Below are 19,029 nucleotides of genomic sequence, written 5' to 3'. Positions count from 1 at the left end.
GATGCGCCGTGCTAGGGTGTATATGAGCCGCGCCATTCTGGGGCTCGGGGCTCTCCTCTTCAAGATGTAATAAACGCTTTGCTGCAGAAGGATCCTGGTGTCTGCGCGTGCGTTCCTGCTGGCGAGACGTTGGGCGCGCGACATATGAAGGAGGTGGCAGGGTGGTTGTGATGGTTTGATCTGAACAAGCCCTGACTGCATAAACTAATTTAGGTAGAAGTGGCCCCACGCCCCTGCTCTGTCCTTTGCCACTTGAGATGAATTGGAGTAAAGTGGTCCTCATTAGTACATTTCTTGTAAAAACCAAATGAAATCATATTTGCTTATTTCATGGCCATATTTCTATTTAACCAGACAGGGATTTTGGACTGGTCTGTCCTTCATTGCAGGTGCCCTTAAATAACCCACATTTTCCTAACTCAATACAGATTTATAGACAGCGCAGTTTAATATGAAGAAGCTACTTGTCAGTGTGTTTTTTGGTATTACAGCAATGGCTACACATTCTTCTCGCCAGTTCTGATGTATCAAAAGTATTTGTGGCAACATTTGCCTTTTCCCTCATAACAGGTGCCGACTACATCACGAAATCTTGGGCACTGGAGTATGTGACAGGTGTTTCTCTTCTCAATGCATACTCTTGTGTCAAGGACAGCAACTGCAAGAAAAGGAGAGAAAAATCTTCAAACTCTTGGCTGTAGCTGCAGTGATTTTAGAATGCTTGAGGAAGTCATAAGAGTTCTACTCTTGTAAACTACTTTTTTTTTCATTTAAAAAAAGTGTCCACAATTGAGTTTTTAGGATCTCTAATGAAAATAATATTTTTTTCTGAACTCACTAACCAGAGAGATCCTCACTGCCATATAACTGTGGCTACTGCATTAGAAAAGGCAAATGGAGAATACTTTTCCTATTGATTTTGAGACAAGGTCTCACTCTATAGGCCTGACTGGCTTGGGATTCATTATTTAGGTCAGGCTGGCTCTGACTCACAGAAGTGCTCCTTCCTCACCCTCTTGGATGCTGAGAGTAAAGGAAGATCCACCATCTCTGGCTGTAGAGCACTCTCATCACCACAAACTCTTCTGTGGGACAGTGGAGCTGTGGTGGTGGGAGGAAATGGACACTCTGATTTCCCTGCCCCAGAACTTTCTAAGAAAACCATCACAACCCAAACCACTCACTTGCTCATACTAAATCCCTCTTCCTGAGTTCCGTCTCACAGCCTTTCTCTACATTCTGTGGGTTCTCACTTCTGCGGTGTATGATTGTTGAAAGAGCAATGCTCTAAGTCTAATGTTTGCTCTTATAATGATCATTCCCAGTTAGACCATCCAGAGGTGACCACCTTCAGGTTTTTTTTCCTTTTGTGGTGCTGGTGATGCTGGTATGACCCTAAGAGGATGCTTTATATAGTCTATGTTCCCTAGTGAAATATTTGCAGCTGATTTTCTGTTACTAGGAAGACTAATAGAAATCAAGTGTTTTTGACAATAAACTGACTTGCTGAGATCAAATGCAGATACATGGTTGAGCTAAGGCTGAAGCTTGGCAGGGGGTGGGGGGGGTTCAACACAGTGTTCAGAACTCTTATCATCCTGCTCCCTAACCTTCTCAGGATCCCTCTAGGCTCTCATACTTTAAACTTGCACTAAAAGAAAACAGTTCATCTTGTCCATTATAATATTTTTCTTCTTCCTCCACCTATTTCAAGTTCTCTTTTTTAGCTTCCCTGTCCTCTTTTGCTCCCAAACGTTCAATGCTGCCTTTAATCTTGCTGCATTCTGTTGGCTGTCTCCCCTGAAATCTTTAGTGCTACAATAGTGCCACAGATCAGTTGACAGCTTGATGCAGAAATTTTATGTTTGGCAGGTTTTAATCTAGAAAAGCCTGGAGGACATTTGTCATCTGCCAAGTGATGTTCTTACAATGTCTCTCCTCCCACGTTCACGAGTGGCATGCTGTGACCTTCCACACACCCACACTGCTGTGTGTACAATTTCAATGGGATGCACATTCTACTTCCCTGAGGGCTCTTCTTAATCATGAAACTACAGTGATGGTTTTCAAATGTAATTTTTTTTACTGTCTGTTACTCAAGTTATTTTAAATATTTGTTTTCACCCTTCATTCACATCCCAAAGGCCTTGCCATGAGAACATCTGTAACTCATGTATCTTAATGGGTCTTAAGTAAAACTGAACCATGCAAAGAGAATTGTTTATTTGTCATGTTAAAAATGAAGCTCTGCATGTAGTAATCAAGTTTTGAAAGGACTTTGCTGTGTTAGTTTTCTTAATGACATCATTAATCTAAGTACTGATATATATATATGTATATATGTATATATTTATATGCATATATGTATGTATATATAATGTTTCTTTTTGTTGTTGATCATTTTTAATGGCTCTTTTACATTTTCAGAATGACAGGATTTAGAGTCATTTGGGAGAAGGGCCTCTTTTATGCCTGTGGAGATTCTCTTAATTGTGTTAATCAATATGTGATAACCCATTTACCTGAGGATAGGAATATTGCCTGGGCAGGCATTATGGATTATATAAAATGGAGAAACTGGAAGCTTGTACTAATTCATTGCTCTCTGATTGTGCACTGTGGCTTATTGTAGTTTCCTTTCCAGTTGCTAAAACAAAACTGTATGATATTTGTACAGAGACAGGCAGGTATCAGTGGAATAGAATTGAAGACCCAGAAATGAATCCACACACCTATGGTCACTTCATCTTTGACAAAGAAGCTAAAACCTCCAATGGAAAAAAAGATAGCATTTTCAACAAATGGTGCTGGTTCAACTGGAGGTCAGCATGTGGAAGAATGCAGATTGATCCATTCTTATTGCCTTGTACAAAGCTTAAGTCCAAGTGGATCAAGGACTTTCACATAAAACCAGATACACTCAAACTAATAGAAGAAAAAGTGGGGAAGAGTCTGGATCACATGGGCACTGGAGAAAATTTCATGAACAAAACACCAATGGCTTATGCACTAAGATCAAGAATTGACAAATGGGACCTCAGAAAATTACAAAGCTTCTTTAAGGCAAAGGACATTGCCATTAGGACAAACTGGCAACCAACAGATTGGGAAAAGATCTTTACCAATCCTACAACCGATAGAGGGCTAATGTCTAAAATATACAAGGAATTCAAGAGAGTCAAATAACCCTATTAAAAATGGGGTACAGAGCTAAACAAAGAATTCTTAGCTGAGGAATATCAAATAGCTGAGAAGTATCTAAAGAAATGTTCAACATTATTGCATCAGGGAAATTCAAATTAAAAGAACCCTGAGATTCTACCTCACACCAGTCAGAATGTAAGATCAAAAGCTCAGGTGACGTCTCTGCTCCCAAACCCCGTGGGAGAGAGACCCCAGCGCCTGATCAGGTGGGCACTCCTGAGGCTGCAGAGCGGAGGAGACCACCAACACTGCCAACCCCTGCCCACATCCCTGGCCCAAGAGGCAACTGTATAAGGCCTCTGGGTTCCCGTAGGGGAGGGCCCGGGAGCGGCAGGACCCCTGCGCCTGAGACACTGCCGGAACCTGAAGGAAACAGACCGGATAAACAGTTCTCTGCACCCAAATCCCGTGGGAGGGAGAGCTGAACCTTCAGAGAGGCGGACACGCCTGGGAAACCAGAAGAGACTGCACTCTGTGCACATCCAGGCGCCAGAGGAAAACACCAAACGTCATCTGAAACCCTGGTGCACGGAGGCTCCCGGAAGGAGCGGCACAGATTTTCCCGGTTGCTGCCACAGCGGAGAGGACTTAGGCAGTACCCCACGAGCAAACTTGAGCCTTGGAACCACAGGTAGGACCAATTTTTCCCCTGCAAGAAACCTGCCTGGTGAACTCAAGACACAGGCCCACAGGAACAGCTGAAGACCTGTAGAGAGGAAAAACTACACGCCCGAAAGCAGAACACTCTGTCCCCATAACTGGCTGAAAGAAAACAGGAAAACAGGTCTACAGCACTCCTGACACACAGGTTATAGGACAGTCTAGCCACAGTCAGAAATAGCAGAACAAAGTAACACTAGAGATAATCTGATGGCGAGAGGCAAGCACAGGAACCCAAGCAACAGAAACCAAGACTACATGGCATCATCGGAGCCCAATTCTCCCACCAAAGCAAACACGCAATATCCAAACACACCAGAAAAGCAAGACCTAGTTTCAAAATCATATTTGATCATGATGCTGGAGGACTTCAAGAAAGACATAAAGAACTCCCTTAGAGAACAAGTAGAAGCCTACAGAGAGGAATCGCAAAAATCCCTGAAAGAATTCCAGGAAAACACAATCAAACAGTTGAAGGAATTAAAAATGGAAATAGAAGCAATCAAGAAAGAACACATGGAAACAACCCTGGACATAGAAAATCAAAAGAAAAGACAAGGAGCTGTAGATACAAGCTTCACCAACAGAATTCAAGAGATGGAAGAGAGAATCTCGGGAGCAGAAGATTCCATAGAAATCATTGACTCAACTGTCAAAGATAATGTAAAGCGGAAAAAGCTACTGGTCCAAAACATACAGGAAATCCAGGACTCAATGAGAAGATCAAACCTAAGGATAATAGGTATAGAAGAGAGTGAAGACTCCCAGCTCAAAGGACCAGTAAATATCTTCAACAAAATCATAGAAGAAAACTTCCCTAACCTAAAATAAGGGATACCCATAGACATACAAGAAGCCTACAGAACTCCAAATAGATTGGACCAGAAAAGAAACACCTCCCGTCACATACTTGTCAAAACACCAAACGCACAAAATAAAGAAAGAATATTAAAAGCAGTAAGGGAAAAAGGTCAAGTAACATATAAAGGCAGACCTATCAGAATCACACCAGACTTTTCACCAGAAACTATGAAGGCCAGAAGATCCTGGACAGATGTCATACAGACCCTAAGAGAACACAAATGCCAGCCCAGGTTACTGTATCCTGCAAAACTCTCAATTAACATAGATGGAGAAACCAAGATATTCCATGACAAAACCAAATTTACACAATATCTTTCTACAAATCCAGCACTACAAAGGATAATAAAGGGTAAAGCCCAACATAAGGAGGCAAGCTATACCCTAGAAGCAAGAAACTAATCATCTTGGCAACAAAACAAAGAGAATGAAAGCACACAATCATAACCTCACTTCCAAATATGAATATAACGGGAAGCAATAATCACTATTCCTTAATATCTCTCAATATCAATGGCCTCAACTCCCCAATAAAAAGACATAGTTAACAAACTGGATACGCAACGAGGACCCTGCATTCTGCTGCCTACAGGAAACACACCTCAGAGACAAAGACAGACATTACCTCAGAGTGAAAGGCTGGAAAACAATTTTCCAAGCAAATGGTCAGAAGAAGAAAGCTGGAGTAGCCATTCTAATATCAAATAAAATCAATTTTCAACTAAAAGTCATCAAAAAAGATAAGGAAGGACACTTCATATTCATCAAAGGAAAAATCCACCAAGATGAAGTCTCAATCCTAAATATCTATGCCCCAAATACAAGGGCACCTACATATGTAAAAGAAACCTTACTAAAGCTCAAAACACACATTGCACCTCACACAATAATAGTGGGAGATTTCAACACCCCACTCTCATCAATGGACAGATCATGGAAACAGAAATTAAACAGAGATGTAGACAGACTAAGAGAAGTCATGAGCCAAATGGACTTAACGGATATTTATAGAACATTCTATCCTAAAGCAAAAGGATATACCTTCTTCTCAGCTCCTCATGGTACTTTCTCCAAAATTGACCATATAATTGGTCAAAAAACGGGCCTCAACAGGTACAGAAAGATAGAAATAATCCCATGCGTGCTATCGGACCACCACGGCCTAAAACTGGTCTTCAATAACAATAAGGGAAGAAGGCCCACATATACGTGGAAATTGAACAATGCTCTACTCAATGATAACCTGGTCAAGGAAGAAATAAAGAAAGAAATTAAAAACTTTTTAGAATTTAATGAAAATGAAGATACAACATACCCAAACTTATGGGACACAATGAAAGCTGTGCTAAGAGGAAAACTCATAGCGCTGAGTGCCTGCAGAAAGAAACAGGAAAGAGCATATGTCAGCAGCTTGACAGCACACCTAAAAGCTCTAGAACAAAAAGAAGCAAATACACCCAGGAGGAGTAGAAGGCAGGAAATAATCAAACTCAGAGCTGAAATCAACCAAGTAGAAACAAAAAGGACCATAGAAAGAATCAACAGAACTAAAAGTTGGTTCTTTGAGAAAATCAACAAGATAGATAAACCCTTAGCCAGACTAACGAGAGGACACAGAGAGTGCGTCCAAATTAACAAAATCAGAAATGAAAAGGGAGACATAACTACAGATTCAGAGGAAATTCAAAAAATCATCAGATCTTACTATAAAAACCTATATTCAACAAAATTTGAAAATCTTCAGGAAATGGACAATTTCCTAGACAGATACCAGTTATCGAAGTTAAATCAGGAACAGATAAACCAGTTAAACAACCCCATAACTCCTAAGGAAATAGAAGCAGTCATTAAAGGTCTCCCAACCAAAAAGAGCCCAGGTCCAGACGGGTTTAGTGCAGAATTCTATCAAACCTTCATAGAAGACCTTATACCAATATTATCCAAACTATTCCACAAAATTGAAACAGATGGAGCCCTACCGAATTCCTTCTATGAAGCCACAATTACTCTTATACCTAAACCACACAAAGACCCAACAAAGAAGGAGAACTTCAGACCAATTTCCCTTATGAATATCGACGCAAAAATACTCAATAAAATTCTGGCAAACCGAATTCAAGAGCACATCAAAACAATCATCCACCACGATCAAGTAGGCTTCATCCCAGGCATGCAGGGATGGTTTAATATAAGGAAAACCATCAACGTGATCCATCATATAAACAAACTGAAAGAACAGAACCACATGATCATTTCATTAGATGCTGAGAAAGCATTTGACAAAATTCAACACCCCTTCATGATAAAAGTCCTGGAAAGAATAGGAATTCAAGGCCCATACCTAAACATAGTAAAAGCCATATACAGCAAACCAGTTGCTAACATTAAACTAAATGGAGAGAAACTTGAAGCAATCCCACTAAAATCAGGGACTAGACAAGGCTGCCCACTCTCTCCCTACTTATTCAATATAGTTCTTGAAGTTCTAGCCAGAGCAATCAGACAACAAAAGGAGATCAAGGGGATACAGATCGGAAAAGAAGAGGTCAAAATATCACTATTTGCAGACGACATGATAGTATATTTAAGTGATCCCAAAAGTTCCACCAGAGAACTACTAAAGCTGATAAACAACTTCAGCAAAGTGGCTGGGTATAAAATTAACTCAAATAAATCAGTTGCCTTCCTCTATACAAAAGAGAAACAAGCCGAGAAAGAAATTAGGGAAACGACACCCTTCATAATAGACCCAAATAATATAAAGTACCTCGGTGTGACTTTAACCAAGCAAGTAAAAGATCTGTACAATAAGAACTTCAAGACACTGAGGAAAGAAATTGAAGAAGACCTCAGAAGATGGAAAGATCTCCCATGCTCATGGATTGGCAGGATTAATATAGTAAAAATGGCCATTTTACCAAAAGCAATCTACAGATTCAATGCAATCCCCATCAAAATACCAATCCAATTCTTCAAAGAGTTAGACAGAACAATTTGCAAATTCATCTGGAATAACAAAAAACCCAGGATAGCTAAAGCTATCCTCAACAATAAGAGGACTTCAGGGGGAATCACTATCCCTGAACTCAAGCAGTATTACAGAGCAATAGTGATAAAAACTGCATGGTATTGGTACAGAGACAGACAGATAGACCAATGGAATAGAACTGAAGACCCAGAAATGAACCCACACACCTATGGTCACTTGATTTTTGACAAAGGAGCCAAAACCATCCAATGGAAAAAAGATAGCATTTTCAGCAAATGGTGCTGGTTCAACTGGAGGGCAACATGTAGAAGAATGCAGATCGATCCATGCTTATCACCCTGTACAAAGCTTAAGTCCAAGTGGATGAAGGACCTCCACATCAAACCAGACACACTCAAACTAATAGAAGAAAAACTAGGGAAGCATCTGGAACACATGGGCACTGGAAAAAATTTCCTGAACAAAACACCAATGGCTTATGCTCTAAGATCAAGAATCGACAAATGGGATCTCATAAAACTGCAAAGCTTCTGTAAGGCAAAGGACACTGTGGTTAGGACAAAACGGCAACCAACAGATTGGGAAAAGATCTTTACCAATCCTATAACAGATAGAGGCCTTATATCCAAAATATACAAAGAACTCAAGAAGTTAGACCGCAGGGAAACAAATAACCCTATTAAAAAATGGGGTTCAGAGCTAAACAAAGAATTCACAGCTGAGGAATGCTGAATGGCTGAGAAACACCTAAATAAATGTTCAACATCTTTAGTCATAAGGGAAATGCAAATCAAAACAACCCTGAGATTTCACCTCACACCAGTGAGAATGGCTAAGATCAAAAACTCAGGTGACAGCAGATGCTGGCGAGGATGTGGAGAAAGAGGAACACTCCTCCATTGTTGGTGGGATTGCAGACTGGTAAAACCATTCTGGAAATCAGTCTGGAGGTTCCTCAGAAAATTGGACATTGAACTGCCTGAGGATCCAGCCATACCTCTCTTGGGCATATACCCAAAAGATGCCTCAACATATAAAAGAGACACGTGCTCCACTATGTTCATCGCAGCCTTATTTATAATAGCCAGAAACTGGAAAGAACCCAGATGCCCTTCAACAGAGGAATGGATACAGAAAATGTGGTACATCTACACAATGGAATATTACTCAGCTATCAAAAACAACGAGTTTATGAAATTCGTAGGCAAATGGTTGGAACTGGAAAATATCATCCTGAGTGAGCTAACCCACTCACAGAAAGACATACATGGTATGCACTCATTGATAAGTGGCTATTAGCCCAAATGCTTGAATTACCCTAGATCCCTAGAACAAAGGAGACTCAAGACGGATGATCAAAATGTGAATGCTTCACTCCTTCTTTAAACGATGAAAAAGAATACCCTTGGCAGGGAAGGGAGAGGCAAAGATTAAAACAGAGACCGAAGGAACACCCATTCAGAGCCTGCCCCACAGGTGGCCCATACATATACAGCCACCCAATTAGACAAGATGGATGAAGCAAAGAAGTGCAGACCGACAGGAGCCGGATGTAGATCGCCCCTGAGAGACACAGCCAGAATACAGCAAATACAGAGGCGAATGCCAGCAGCAAACCACTGAACTGAGAATAGGTCCCCCGTTGAAGGAATCAGAGAAAGAACTGGAAGAGCTTGAAGGTGCTCGAGACCCCAAAAGTACAACAATGTCAAGCAACCAGAGCTTCCAGGGACTAAGCTACTACCTAAAGACTATACATGGACTGACCCTGGACTCTGTCCCCATAGGTAGCAATGAATATCCTAGTAAGAGCACCAGTGGAAGGGGAAGCCCTGGGTCCTGCTAAGACTGAACCCCCAGTGAACTAGACTATGCGGGGAGGGTGGCAATGGGGGGAGGTTTGGGAGGGGAACACCCATAAGGAAGGGGAGGGGGGAGGGTGATGTTTGTCCGGAAACCGGGAAAGGGAATAACACTTGAAATGTATATAAGAAATACTCAAGTTAATAAAAAAAAAAGAAAATGAAAGGCATGAAAATTAGACATGAGAATGTGTGTAAGAGTCACAAATATTATTAGAGTATAGGACAATAACAGAAAAATAAACTGATTCTAAAATATGAAAAAAAAAAAAAGCTCAGGTGACAACAGATGCTGGCAAGGATGTGAAGAAAGAGGAACATTCCTCCATTGTTGGTGGGATTGCAGCCTGGTACAACCATTCTGGAAATCAGCCTGGAGGTTCCTCAGAAAATTGGACATTGAACTACCTGAGGACCCAGCTATACCTCTCTTGGGCATATACCCAAAAGATGCCCCAACATATAACAAAGACACATGCTCCATTATGTTCATAGGAGTCTTATTTATAATAGCCAGAAGCTGGAAAGAACCCAGATGCCCTTCAACAGAGGAATGGATACAGAAAATGTGGTTCATCTACACAATGGAATACTACTCATCTATCAAAAACAATGACTTTATGAAATTCATAGGCAAATGGATGGAACTGGAAAATATCATCCTGAGTGAGGTAACCCAATCACAGAAAAACACACATGGTATGCACTAACTGATAAGTGGATATTAGCCCCAAATCTCGGATTACCCTAGACACAATGCACAGACCACATGAAGCTCAAGAACAAGGATGACCAAAGTGAGGATGCTTCAGTCCTTCTTAGAAGGGGGGACAAAAATATTCATAGGAGGAGATATGGAGACAAAGTTTGGAGCAGAGTCAGAAGAAATGTCCATTCAGAGCCTGCCCTACCTGGGGATCCAACTCATATACACACAGCCACCAAACCCAGTCAACATTGCTGATGCCAAGAAGTGCATGCTGACAGGAGCCTGATATAGCTGTCTCCTGAGAGGATCTGCCAGAGCATGACAAATACAGAGGTGGCCTCTCATAGCCAATCATTGAACTGAGAACAGGATCCCCATTGGAGTAGTTAGAGAAAGGATTGAAGGAGCTGAAGGGGTTTGCAACCCCGTAAGAACAACAATACCAACCAATCAGAGCTCCCAGGGACTAAAGAGGGTACATAGACAGACCCATGGCTCCAGCTGCATATGTAGCAGAGGATGGCCTTGTTGGGCACCAATGAGAGGAGAAGCTCTTGGTCCTGCCAAGGCTGGACCCCCCAATATAGGGGAATGTCAGGACTGTTGGGTGGTTGGGTGAGGGAACACCTTCATAGAAGAAGGTCGAGAGGGGATGGAATAGGAGGTTTTTGGATGGGAATCCGGGAAAGGGGATAACATTTGAAATGCAAATAAAAAATATCCAATAAAACAATCTAGTGTTCTGTAAAACAAAATCACTGGGATGCTTGTTGGTTTCTTCAAAAGTTTGTGATGGGTTTGTTGGACATAAGATGTCTTCATATTGATCTCAATCCAACAACTTTTAGCACAAAGGAAAGATCTGCCTCACTGCTATGAAACTTGGGGTCAATATTCCTATGGCATTCAGAGGCTCTCAAATTGCCATGTCTCTCCTGATTCCATTTTCCCCTCCATTCCCAACCAGGAGACTCAAATGTATGTGTGGAAGACAGGCCATTGATATTAATTAACTGGAAATGAAGAAAGAAATTCTTGTTAAGGGCTCACAATGGACAACAGTTTTTCCATCCCCTTGTCCTTATAACCAGATGCCCTGGCCTGACTGATGGAAGGTTGGAGTGCTCTTGTCTTACACAGTTGGCATACAGTCTCCAGATGGACTCTGAACACAACTGTGGGAGATTCTTGGGGAATATTTCAGAGGTCAGTGTTGGGAGTCAGGCTGTTTGAAGGCTTTCTCTGAGACTCTGATGAAAGGGAAAGCTACTCCTGCACTGTTGACAGAGGCTAAGTCTGCACTGGGGCTGGGGCCAGGGCTTCAAAGAACCAATGCTTTGATTAGTCCCAAGGGCACACTGTGCTCAGTCTGTGGCTCACTGGAGATATCCTGTGTTCCCTTTGTACCACAGTGACTGATTAGCTTCCTGATAACTTTGTCCCACTGTATGATAGCTTTCTGCGGACTCTCCCATTTCCCCCCTGCAAACCATACATAAACACTACACTTCTCGATAAAGTTGCTTGGCATAAGGCATCAGCTTATGCAAAACCAGTTGACCTGAAATTTTCTTTGTTTTTTTCCACTCAAGTCCTCTACTGTCAGAAACCAGAACAGCCTGACCAGGTCAGAGAGGTACAAGAGAGGCCATGGTGTTCATGGTGAAATTGCATGTTGAGACACATTGTAGATAGGGAAGGTGGGAATTGGAGCCACAGACTGCTGTGTCCTGGAATCCTCATTTTTGCCTCATTTTCAAGGGAGAAAATGAACCTAGTCTTTTTTTTTTTTATTAACTTGAGTATTTCTTATATACATTTCAAGTGTTATTCCCTTTCCCGGTTTCTGGGCAAACATCCCCCTCCCCCCTCCCCTTCTTTATGGGTGTTCCCCTCCCCATCCTTCCCCCCTTGTCGCCCTCCCCCCAACAATCTAGTTCACTGGGGGTTCAGTCTTAGCAGGACCCAGGGCTTTCCCTTCCTCTGGTGCTCTTACTAGGATATTCATTGCTACCTGTGAGGTCAGAGTCCAGGGTCAGTCCATGTATAGTCTTTAGGTAGTGGCTTAGTCCTTGGAAGCTCTGGTTGCTTGCCATTGTTGTACATATGGGGTCTCGAGCCCCTTCAAGCTCTTCCAGTTCTTTCTCTGATTCCTTCAACGGGGGTCCTTTTCTCAATTCAGTGGTTTGCTGCTGGCATACGCCTCTGTGTTTGCTGTATTCTGGCTGTGTCTCTCGGGAGAGATCTACATATGAACCTAGTCTTAATGATATACGTGTTCAGACTTTAGAGAAAGGAAGAAAGGGTTTGCAGATTTAAAAAAATGCCTCTGCTAGAGCTGTGTTGTAAAGTTAATGAGAGGCAAACATTTTGCTAGAGAGAGTGCCAAGTGGATCATCTTCTCAATTCTTGCTCACCCATTATTGGCCCTTAATTTCCCCCTAAATACACCAATTTTTAAAAATGCCATTTTCCATTTTGTCCCTGCAGAATTTGAAAACCTGTTGTTTCTTCTATCTTTATGTGTGTGTGCCCTTTTGATCCCACAGCAAGCAATTCTTGAGTTTTTTTCCTTGGATTTCATGATCTTCTCTGCACTGTCCTTTCGGCATTGTGCCAAACCCAAACCTCAAGGGTTCCCAGAGAGACACATCACAACTCATGGCTACTGGGCTTTGACCTACTGAATGCTGGTCATGTGACTATGATTACTATTTATTCACAGGGACACTGTGAGGAGTAAATTAAAACTTGAGCCCTTGTACTTCATTGTATATCTGTGCTTCCCTCACACGGCCTTTCAAGACATACATCATCTCTCACCAAGTTACCTAATCTAAAATATCAAGTTCATATTCCCCATTAGTCAAGTTTATTGCAGTCATGTGTTAAATGGGCCCGTGAAAGGTCTGTAAGGAAATGTATCCATCTCCCAATAGAAATCTGGCCTCTTGGTGAGCTATGCTTTCCTGAGGTAAGAAAGAATGGTTTCTATAAGGAATATTTTCTAGAGGTCTGTGACAGGGAGGGGATTGAAGATCTTGGAAACCTCTATTACTAGCTCTTTGCTCTGGTCAGGCTCACTGTCTGATACCTAGGACACAAGCTGAAGCCCCCGAGGCCAATTGGCCACAGGCTTTTGAGCCTTGCAATTGTGTTCTGCTGGTCACGCCTCAGATCCTAAACTCATTTTTCAACTGTTCTAGGACCCAGTGTCCCCAGCTCTGGCCAGGGGTTTAGCAGTTCTTGGTACTTACATGGGTTGATCTGGAAGCAGGAGAGAGAGAGGACCAGCAGCAGAAAGCAGGAGATCTTCATGCTTGCTGCACAGCGAGCTGATTAAAGACAAGGCCAGAGCTGGAAAGCTTAGTTCAAAGATTAACCCGGAACACAGAGTGCATCCGTAATAATAGAGAGGCAGGAATAAGTAATCTCAAAGTTGAGCTTTAAGGGGCAGTGGCAATCTAGAGTGACTGTCCCAACAGCTAAGCTCTATAGTGTTTATTCTGAGGTGTCTCAAATCCTGAGGGCATTCTAACTCTGTCGCCTTTGCCTACATTTTGCTTTCATCTTGGAAATGCTAATTACCTCTTGTCTAAACAGGACTCATAAATGCTCCATAGGAAACACACAATTTCTTTAAAAATAGTTATTGCCAAGTATTTTAAACTTATACTAATTACACATTGGTTGATTTCTCTCATAGTTTGCACCCTGGTATCTTTACAGTGCAGGACAGGGCTAGGAGGCAGAGGGAGATGTCTTCCCCAGACTTTCATGGAATTATGCTGCAAATGATTGGAGCCAACCATCAGACTGAACTCAGGGAATCTGATGGGGGAGCTGGCTGAAGGACTGGAGGAACAGAGGGACTGCAATCCCATTGGAAGAACAATATAGGCTGGCCTGACCACCCAGTTCTCCCAGAGTCTAGACCTCCAACTAAGGAGTGTACCTGCAGGAATCCATGGCTTCAAATACATACGCAGAGGATGTCCTTGCCTGACAGCAAAGGGAGGGTAGGCACTTGGTCCTGGGGAGGTTTGATGCCCCAGAATATGGGGATGCTGGATCTGTGGAGCAGGAGAGTGTGGGTGGGGGAGCACTCTCATACAGGCAAATGGAAGGAGGGAGAGCAGATGTGGGATGGGTGGATGGGTGGGTGGAGGGGTAACCAGGAAGTGAGATATCATTGGATATGTAAATGAATAGAATGATTAATAAAAACAGAATCATTGTGGATACATCACAGACTTTTAGAGAAAAGTAGTCATAAAATCATCCCTGTATATTGAGAATTTGCTACAAATGTACCATTCTAAACCCTGGTCAGAGCCAACTAAAAGGAGGCTGGAAATGAGAAGCCAGGTTCCTGAGTGTCTTTTTGTCAGCTCTTGTCAGTCTGGCTTCACTGACACGCAGCTGTTTGTGCTTTTCAACCTCTGGGGACAGCACTGGGCAATTATCACAGACGTTTAAATAACCAGCTAGTACCAAATGTTGAAATATTTAGTGTTTAAATTTTTGATTTTTTTTACAAGCTCAGGTGTTAAGCTGTTGATATTGTCCAATGTTACCCATCATTATAGATGACTCTAAGTCTTTTAATGCTCTTTCTCCCTGAATAAAAATGTTCTCTGTGCTACAAATTCGGGGATCTCCTTACTGTGGTTCCAAATGTGGCCAGTCTCTGGTATTGACTCTTTTCTGTCTTGTAGTGTAGAATACCTCATTCTCTTACTATGTGAACAACTAGGTCCTTTTCCTTAAGACTCTCTTCTACTGTCTCTTGGACTGATTCTCTTAGGAATCATTTCCTGCTCTCTTTCACTTCTGGTATCTGTAGATTAGCAGTAGGTTCTGGCATGTCAATTAGTTTTTAGTGTCATGTGTGGGCAAGAGTGTTCCATATCATGTCTTAATTAGAGTTTTACTGCTATGAACAGACACCACAACTAAGGCAATTCTTATAAAAGACAACATTGAATTGGGGCTGGCTTATAAATTCAGGGATTCAGTCCATTATCATCAAGACTGGAGCCTGGCAGCATCCAAGCATTCATGGGACTGGAAGGAGCTGAGAGTTCCACTTCTTGGGAGAAGACTGGCTTCCAGGGAGCTAGCATGAGGGTCTTAAAGTCCATGCCCACAGTGACATATCTACTCTAACAAGGCCACACCCCTTAATAATGCCACTCCCTGGGCCAAGTATATACAAACCATCACATACTCTGTCCTTCTTTGTCTCTCACAGAGAGTGCAGTACCACCTGTGTCTCTCAGGCTGAGGCCGATCCTCTGGTGCGGTTTGTTTTAGCCTAGGATGAATTTTTTAACAGACTGGCCTTAGAACAATCTGATAGTTTATATTGGTGATTCCATTCAGAGTTATAAAACGGTTCTGCCTTTTTATGTCTTTCAGGTCTACTTACTATGAAACAGTTTTATTAGAGATGGTATGCAGATATTGCTAATACGCTCTCGTGAGTGACCCAAACCACCAAATATCAAGTAACTGTGTTCACCACCACATAGTTTCCTTTTGAAAATAACATCCTTAGTCATCAGGGAAAGGCAAATCTAAACAACCCTGAGAGTCTATCTCACGCCAGTCAGAATGGCTAAAGTCAAAAACTCAGGTGACAACAGATGCTGGCAAGGATGTGGAGAAAGAGGAACACTCCTTCATTGTTGGTGGGATTGCAAGTTGGTACAACCACTCTAGAAATCAGTCTGGAAGTTCCTCAGAAAATTGGATATAGTACTGCCTAAGGACCCAGTTATAACACTCCTGGGCATATACCCAAAAGATGCTCCAACAAATAAACAAGGACACATGCTCCACTATGTTCACAGCAGCCTTATTTATAATAGCTAGAAACTGGAAAGAACCCATATGTCCCTCAATAGAGGAATGGATACAGAAAATGTGGTAAATTACACAATGGAGTACAAATTAGCTATTTGATATTGGATAACCATTTAAGGGTTCATTCCTCGGGAAGACTTATTTCCCACCTCTTAGTGGTCATTAGTAGATTGTAGTGCTTTGTCTATAGGTGAAGTCCTTTGAGATTCACCTCTTCCTTATCAGCATGACAGTTACTTTTGTTCTTTTCCAGTTCTTATTTAGACAGCCATATGATTGAGGCATTATGGGTGTAGTGTCCCTGTCATTTCTAGATGACATAACTAGTGATCAACTTCCCAATCCTCTGTCCTTTAGCAATCCTTTTGTCCCTCAGCTACTGCAATGGTTCTTGATCCACAGGTGAGTGGTATTCTAGGATGTAACACAATGATGCTGATAACCCCTCAATAGATTATTCCCTGTATTTTGAATACTTGTGGCTTTCTGTGATGATCTCTGCTTCAAAGAGAAGCTTCCTTCATGAAGAATAAGAGCTACACATGGAAGAATAATATTTAAAAAAATTAGAAATTAGGTTGACTTAATAAAGTGGGAAGGGGGTAGATATACTTCCCTACGATCCACATCTCAATAGCCAAGATAGCTGGATAGGTTTTGAGTACCAGGCTTGATTTCTTTCTCATAGAGTCAGATTTACATCCAACTAGAGAGCTTTTGGCTATCAGCAAGATATACATGCCACTATTGCATCTTTAGGAGTTTCTCTCAGGGCTGTACCTCTCTCTCAAAACTTGTTTTCATAATACCAGATGTCAAAGGAGAATCCACCAATAGTTCTACATATCAACAACAACTATGAAACACAAAATGTAATGTGTGCTCATCAAATCAAATCTACCCCAAACTACTTTCCCCTTGAATTCCTCTTACAACCCAGGAACCACCCAACTTTGTGTGTCCATTAAAAAAGCCCACAGAGTTCACATAGGACTGCATACATACGTGTGTGTGTGTGTGTGTGTGTGTGTGTGTGTGTGTGTGTGTTCTTTAACTTGTAAAGACTCTGGGACCTTTAAAGTTATTTGTATTTTTAATTGTTTATTTACATTCTAAATGTTGCTCACCTTCCCGCATCCCATTGTGTAGATGTACCACATTTTCTTTATCTATCTTCAACTGAAGAACATCTATGTGGTTTCCAGTTTTTGGCTATTAAGAATAGAGCTGCTATGAACATAGCTGAGCAAGTGACTTTGTGAGATGTTGGAGCATCTTTTGGGTATATGCCCAGGTGCTGGGGGCCAGCCCCAGCGGCTTTTTCTTGTTGGTTCTTCTTTAGGAAGTTGTCCCACTTCCTAGTTCCTCCTCTGAAAACCTCCCACCCTGTCCCCCCTTCCCTTTGCCTCTAAGAGGGTACTCCCCCACCCACAACCTATTCCCTGCTCACCCCTCCAGCATTCCCCTTAGATAGGGCAACAAGCTTCCACAGAACCAAGCACATCCCCTCCTACTGATGCCAGATATGGCAGTCCTCTGCTACTTATGTAGTGGGAGCCATGGACCCACCCATGTATACTTTTTGGTTGGTGGTTTAGTCCCTGGGAGCTCTGTGGGGTCCATTTAGTTGATATTATTGTTCTTCCCATGGATTTGCAATCCCCTTCAGCTCCTTCAGTCCTCCCCCTGACTCTTCCATTGGGGTCCCGTTCTTACCCTAATGGTTGGCTGTGAGCATCTGCATTTGTCTTAGTCAGGTGCTGGCAGAACCTGTCAGAGGGCAGCCATACCAGTCTCCTTTCTGCAAGCACTTCTTGTCATTAGCAATAATTAGCAATAATGTAGGGGTTTGATGGCTGAAGTTGGGATGAATTCCAAGGTGGGGTGGTCTCTGGATGGCCTGTCCTTCAATCTCTAGTCCATTTTTTTGTCCCTGAGTTTCCTTTAGACAGGAACAATTCTGGATTAAAATTTTTAAGATGGGTGGGTGGTCTTATCCCTCCACTAGGGGCCATGTCTAACTGCTGAAGATGCTTTCTTCAGGTTCTATCTCCCCGATGTTGGGTATTTCAGCTAATGTCATCCCCTTTAGGTCCTGGGGCATTCCTCTCACATCCCTTAAATCTGGGACTTTCTAGTGGTTCCCCTCCTCCACATTCTCCACCCACCATTGCTACTTATTTCTATTCATCTCTTGGCCTTCTGGAATTCTCTCCTGTCCCTTCCCATTACTGGTCTTGCCCCCGTTTTTTCCCTCCCCCTTCCTTCTTTCACCCAGTTCTCTCTATCCCTCTGCCTCCTGTGATTACTTTGTTCTTCCTTCTAAATGGGATTGAAACATCTATACTTTGGCCTTCCTTTTTGTTAAGATTCGTATGATCTGTGAGTTGTATCATGTGCATTCTGAACTTTTGGGCTAATATCCATTTATCAGTGAGTATACCATGCATGTCCTTTTGGGTGTGGGTTACCTCAGGATATTTTCTAGTTCCATCCATTTGCCTACAAAATTCATGCAGTTGTTTTTTTTTCTTTTTCTTTTATTTACTTGCGTATTTCTTTTTTTTAAACTTTTTTTTATTAACTTGAGTATTTCTTATTTACATTTCGATTGTTATTCCCTTTCCCGGTTTACTGGCCAACATCCCCCTAACCCTTCACCCTCCCCTTCTTCTTTTTTTTTTTTTATTAACTTGAGTATTTCTTATATATATTTTGAGTGTTATTCCCTTTCCGGGTATCCGGGCAAACATCCCCCTCCCCCCTCCCCTTCCTTATCAGTGTTCCCCTCCCAACCCTCCCCCCATTGCCGCCCTCCCCCCACCAGTCTAGTTCACTGGGGGTTCAGTCTTAGCAGGACCCAGGGCTTTCCCTTC

General features: G+C 42.1%; 2 protein-coding genes across 3 annotated transcripts; both read right to left on the bottom strand.

The window, feature by feature from the left end:
* Erich1 (glutamate-rich 1) overlaps positions 1-19,029 on the bottom strand; it is a gene marked incomplete at its 5' end in the record, with an annotated part of 52,793,804 nt that overhangs the window by 4,760,618 nt on the left and 48,014,157 nt on the right.
* Defb37 (defensin beta 37) lies at positions 426-14,394 on the bottom strand. Of its 3 annotated transcripts, XM_087589079.1 has the most exons (3): positions 14,271-14,394; positions 13,543-13,620; positions 426-658 (listed from the first exon to the last, which is right to left on the bottom strand). In XM_087589079.1, the coding sequence occupies exons 2-3, from the start codon at positions 13,601-13,603 to the stop codon at positions 528-530; spliced, it is 192 nt and encodes a 63-aa protein (XP_087445205.1). In that variant the 5' UTR covers positions 13,604-13,620; positions 14,271-14,394; the 3' UTR covers positions 426-527. The 3 variants fall into 3 exon arrangements, with proteins under 3 accessions (XP_087445205.1, XP_087445204.1, NP_001398743.1); XM_087589078.1 differs by lacking the exons at positions 13,543-13,620; positions 14,271-14,394 and adding an exon at positions 12,300-12,541; NM_001411814.1 differs by lacking the exon at positions 14,271-14,394 and having other exon boundaries at positions 428-658; positions 13,543-13,686.

The sequence above is a fragment of the Rattus norvegicus genome, chromosome 16 (genome assembly GCF_021556685.1).
Source record: "Rattus norvegicus strain SHRSP/BbbUtx chromosome 16, alternate assembly SHRSP_T2T, whole genome shotgun sequence".
Classification (NCBI taxonomy): Eukaryota; Metazoa; Chordata; class Mammalia; order Rodentia; family Muridae; genus Rattus; species Rattus norvegicus.
Note: the sequence above shows the minus strand (reverse complement) of the source record. Positions and strands in the feature narration are given on the sequence as shown.